Source organism: Notothenia coriiceps, unplaced genomic scaffold, assembly GCF_000735185.1.
Source record: "Notothenia coriiceps isolate Sejong01 unplaced genomic scaffold, NC01 NC01_scaffold00031831, whole genome shotgun sequence".
NCBI lineage: Eukaryota > Metazoa > Chordata > Actinopteri > Perciformes > Nototheniidae > Notothenia > Notothenia coriiceps.
The window spans coordinates 394-5,638 of record NW_011364532.1 but is presented as its reverse complement, the minus strand read 5'-3'; the positions used below and the strand labels follow the sequence as shown (position 1 = coordinate 5,638).

General features: G+C 37.2%; 1 protein-coding gene across 1 annotated transcript; it reads right to left on the bottom strand.

Moving 5' to 3' along the window:
• Window positions 1-447: 447 nt before the first annotated feature.
• Window positions 448-3,418, bottom strand: metap1 (methionyl aminopeptidase 1; the record flags this gene model as incomplete). Its single annotated transcript, XM_010788267.1, has 6 exons — window positions 448-614; window positions 721-864; window positions 1,521-1,652; window positions 2,917-3,055; window positions 3,121-3,204; window positions 3,290-3,418. Coding segments are annotated over 6 exons (780 nt in total), but the record flags the coding sequence as incomplete, so codon positions are not given.
• Between the last annotated feature and the right edge of the window lie 1,827 nt (window positions 3,419-5,245).

Below are 5,245 nucleotides of genomic sequence, written 5' to 3'. Positions count from 1 at the left end.
CTTATTAGTTAAATATTGTAGAATAATGTGCACATTTCTACTCATCTTCCTATGATCATTCCATTTCAACTCATGGCAAATTTTTTCTCTACCTTCTTGTGATTATATAAATATATTTGATTTTAATAAAAAAAGAATTCTAAAATGGAGCAAGAAAACAGTATAATTAAAGTATTGTGATTATAAGAAATTTAGATTAGTCTGTTTTACCAACTAACTTGCCATGAGACTGTTATATGTCTATCCTAAAAAATGTGTCTCAAAATTCATACAACCTGAAGAATGAAAGGTTCATTTCACTACCATTCTAAAGACAAGTAGACCATATAAAACCCTTATAATGTATGTGTAAAATGCATTGTGACAAAGCTGAAATCATTTTCCCTGCTTATGAAAGCCTACATATCGGGTTTTCTGGAGGACAGCGTGTTTATGTTTACCCTTTATTCTTCAATATTTGTTTCAAATAATTGCTACAATTGAGCACATTGTGACGTTACAATTATCATAATTGTTCACATTACTCAAACAAAGGCAGTACCACTCACCTTCACATATCATGGGTTCAATGGTGAACACGTGGCCAGGCTTCATAACTCCCACTGCTTTGTTTTCTGGGAAACATTGAATAAATAAATCATTCTTTTGTACGAGAGCAAGCAACAAAAAAAACCTTTATACATTTAAAACATGTACGATGGCAGGTGTGTGACTACTCACTGGCATAATGTGGCACATTGGGAGCAGTGTGGAAAAGTCTATGGATGCCGTGGCCGCAGTAGCTGCGCACCACAGAGAAGCCGTTAGCTTGAGCGTGCTTCTGTATGATGTTCCCTAATTCTCTGTAGCGGATACCAGGCTTCACTGTGAAAAAAGGTTAGCATGTGGGTTATCGGTAGGGATGCAATAAAACCCAAAAACATTTAGATTATTGATTCATCAGCAGATTTCTAGACTAATTGTTTGGTATATAAAATGTCGGGAAATTGTGATAGTTTTCAAGTCCAGCTGTCAGAGCTGCAACAAGTGTTGACTATTCCTGTAGCCTAACAAAACGTAACTGTAGTTAAAACAATTCTGAGGCTGACAATTAACACTTGTAATGAGTGTACCAATTGGAAAAACAACATTTATGATGACCAATAACTTTTACTTGAATTTGTTCAATGTAAACTTTATAAAAGTTGGTATTAAAAGTTAATTGTGACTCTTGGAGACAGGTCCCAAACAGTTAAATACCGTTTCAAAGTTCAGAAACAACTTTAAATCTCAACTTCTTCTGGCATATCAGTGCTCTCTTGTGGCCAAACTATGTAAGGGCGACACCTTTTAGATATGTACAGTTCTGAACCGCAACCTTGTTATTTGACATATATGCTGATACCGACATCTTATTATACTCCACACAGACTGCACGACTCTATACAAATGCAGTAAGGTGGGTTTACTTCCGTCTCCCTGTTGGAGCAGTATTCTCTGTGCACACATGGGTTAAAAAATAAGAAAGCTGGAATTCCTACCGGAGTCGATGGCTTGCATAAGGCATTCATACGTGGTCTGCACCAGTTTCTTCGCTTCTTCCTCCACCTCGCCCACATAGAAGGTTTCATTGAGGTCACCATGGAAACCGTTGTGGTAGACGGTGATGTCCACTGTGTAAGAATGAGCGCCATTGTGTTACAAGACCAATTGGATTCCATTATGTTTGACACAAACAAAGTACTGTCATGAATAACCTGAGATGTAATGGTATGAATGGGTGACCATGTTTTTTTGTTAAGGCATCGACCAATAGAGTGGTGCAGCGAAGACCTATTTTTTTTTAGGCCGACCCTGAAGTTAGTTAAGTGTTGCCTCGACAGATGTATTGGGATCTTTCTATTGGATCGTTAAGCTAAAGGCATCTAATATTTGGCCATTGATGTTTAGTTATTTAATTTATTTAATTTATTTACTATTTACGACATATAAAAGCTTCAGACATTAACAAGGGGGGTATATATGAACATATTTTATGTTAATAGAACAAAAGCTTGCGTTAACCAGAGACATAATTTCCGGCATCTAAGCAAAACACATACAAAAACACGTTGTCTTCGAGACGAGGTAATCGGAAGTGGTAACATTCCTGGTGTCAGGACTCATTCCTGCACCACTCTATTACCTACGGCAGGTTATGGTTAGCATGTCCCCAGTTTACAGGAAACAGAAAAGATTACCAGCACACTACTTTTGAGATGAGGAACAGGAAGTGGTTAAATGCTAAATCATTTCCAGATTTTAGGACTCATTCCTGCATCATTCTATTTGCAAGGCAAAATTACTGATGGAAATTGAATTGCTAGAGGACAAACTGGGACTCTTCCCACTGAAATATAGAGCAGAGGATCTGACAAGCACATCCCCACTGCTAAAGGTTGATGAAACAATTTGTCTTGTCGGCGCATGCAGCGAGAGATGAGTTGTTGGCCAGCGCTCCATCAGACACTCTGAGGGGAGTGGCGGATGGAAGACATCGCCTTCGCAGAAATATTCATAAAGAGGCTAAAATTGGCCAAACTCCTGCTGTTACCATTTTAAGATGCTGGTACAACCATTTGTCAAGGCAGAGGAATCGTTTTTTTCCCCCCACTCTCTTTAATAAAACATTTCCCTTCATCCTAACTTAGTTTTACTGTTGATAGGACATTGTTTCTTATACAAAATGTTACAAAAGTAAGAAAATGTGGGCATTTAAAAACTTAAGGAAAGATTAGTGTTTGTTTGTTTGATGAGATCTTTCATATAAAGATGTTCAGGATGGTCAAGAAACTCGTTATTTTAAGTCCAACATCAGTTATCTTTTGTTAATTCTAACAGATTCCTGATAGTGAAGCAATCATGAGGAAACAGCTGTTGGTTACATTATTGGCATACCGTTGAGGATATCTCCGTCTTGTAAGGGTCTCCTGTCCGGGATTCCATGGCAGATGACTTCATTGACAGATGTACAGGAGGATTTAGGGAAGTTGTAGTAGTTGAGAGGGGAGGGGTAGCAGTTCCTCGCTATGCAGGCCTGAAAAGACAAGGCATGTTAGTTACAGATATAGAAAGACAAGAAAACGTTTGTGTTTGGTTTACCAGATGTACAGCATGGTCGATTTCTTCTGTAGTAACCCCCACTTTCACCAACAAGGCAGAGATGTCCAGAACTTCTCGTGCAAGCTGCAAATAACATAGTTAAATCAAACAAAAAACTAACAATGCACACCATGGCAACATCATAAGAACAGCAACAGTAAAGTGTTACCTTGCTCACTACCCTCATGCCTTCAATGTCCTCAGGACAAAGGGACTTGATCTGTGACGTCCCTTTCAGCGACTGCTCGGACTCAGATATCCCTGAGGAAAGGAAACAAGGACAGACAGTCAGGTATTTTTAAATATTGCAAACACAGGTTTATGATACACGTTTTGTTCAGCATGATAATATCCATATATTAACGGAATTTCATGTAAATGCAATCAGCAGAAGTAAAAATGATGCTATAAACTAACTAGTTCATGGTCGCACGGCTGCACATCACCACCGCTAAGCTAAAAGCGGCTAACGTTTGGTGTGATGACGTTTAGTAGTCTCATATGGGCATTTTTTAGCAACCACATAGAAGCTTCGGAAATTTCCCAATGGGGATTTTATTGACATATTTTTCCAGAAGTGGCAATATGCTTACTCATTTCCAGATTTTAAGACGTATTCCTAAACCACTCAAGGACCTTGCTGCTGTAATTCAATCCTCTTTTAGAAGTAGAAGCAACTTGGACCATCAGAGCCAGATTCTTTGTAATCTAGGGTTCCCCATTGAAAGTCGCCGAGTTGATCATCCCTGTTCCTCCCCGCAGGGAGAGAGGTCGCAGCCAGCTTTAAGTCAGAGGGCCGGTTAACGGAGAGAGGTGCTGTAAGGACACGACTGGAGATGCTAGCACCAGGGAGCGGTCCTAGAAGGGGATCCTCCCATACCGAGTATGTCACTTATGTGCCAAGATTATGAAGGAGAAAAAAGGAAATAATAGTCGTATTGATTAACATTTTAAAACCCTAACATACTACTCATTGATTTAGTTTTAAAATCATAAGTGACAGTTGATAATATGTCATTGTCTGAGAGCTAGGTTTAACAAAATGTAAATGGTAAATTAGTCAGTGTTTGGCTTTGCATACATTTCTTATCCACACTTGTGATGTTTAAGCTATAAGATGATACATTTTGAACATGAAAAGTTAAATAAATAGTGGATTTATAAAAAATAACAAAAGACATACATGACGAAGCGGAAATTAAATGACATTTCTCTAAATACATTAAATATGAACTTAAAAAATGAAAAATGGCAAGAAGTATTTGAGACTCAAGATGCAAACAAATCCTATAATGAGTTTGTAAGGATTTTCATGCAAAACATGAACGAATGTTGTCCATATATATAAATTAAGATTTGCAAAAAGAATAATAATGACTCAAAACCCTGGTTCACTCATGGACTGAAAAACGCCTGTTGTAAGAAAAATGCACTCTACAGGAAATATTTGAAAAGTAAAAGCACTGAGGATGAAAGTCGTTATAAATTGTATAAAAACAAATTTGACTACAATACTTAGAAACTGTGAAAAATGATACTTCTCTGAAAAATTAGAAAATGCCATAGGAGATATGAAAAACACTTGGAAGGTAATAAATAGTATAATTAAGAAGAAAATAAATGACAACAGAAATGAATTTAAGAAATTCCAAATCGAAGGAAAAACCCCAACAGATGTTGCAAATATGAGTTCTTTACTGAAATTGGCCCCAATCTGGCGAGTACAATCAGTCCAACTTCATGTAAAGTTGATGATTCCCTGAAAAATTGCAACAAACATAGTATGTTCTTGAACCAAATAACAGAAAATAAATAACTGCTTGATATTGTCAATACTCAACACAGTAAACAGTCCAAGGATTATTTAGGAATAAGTATGAATATTGTTAAACAAGTTGCACCAAACATTGTAGCCCCCCTAGTAAATATATGCAATAAATCGTTCCAACAAGGTATTTTCCCCAATTAAATGAAAATCGAGAAGGTGATTCCGGTTTTCAAATCTGGTGATAAATCAAGTCTTAATAACTATAGACCCTTTTCTTTACTACCACAATTTTGGGAAAAACTCTTCAACAACCCTATGGAGTCATTCCTCAGCAAATTTAATATACTATGGCCAATA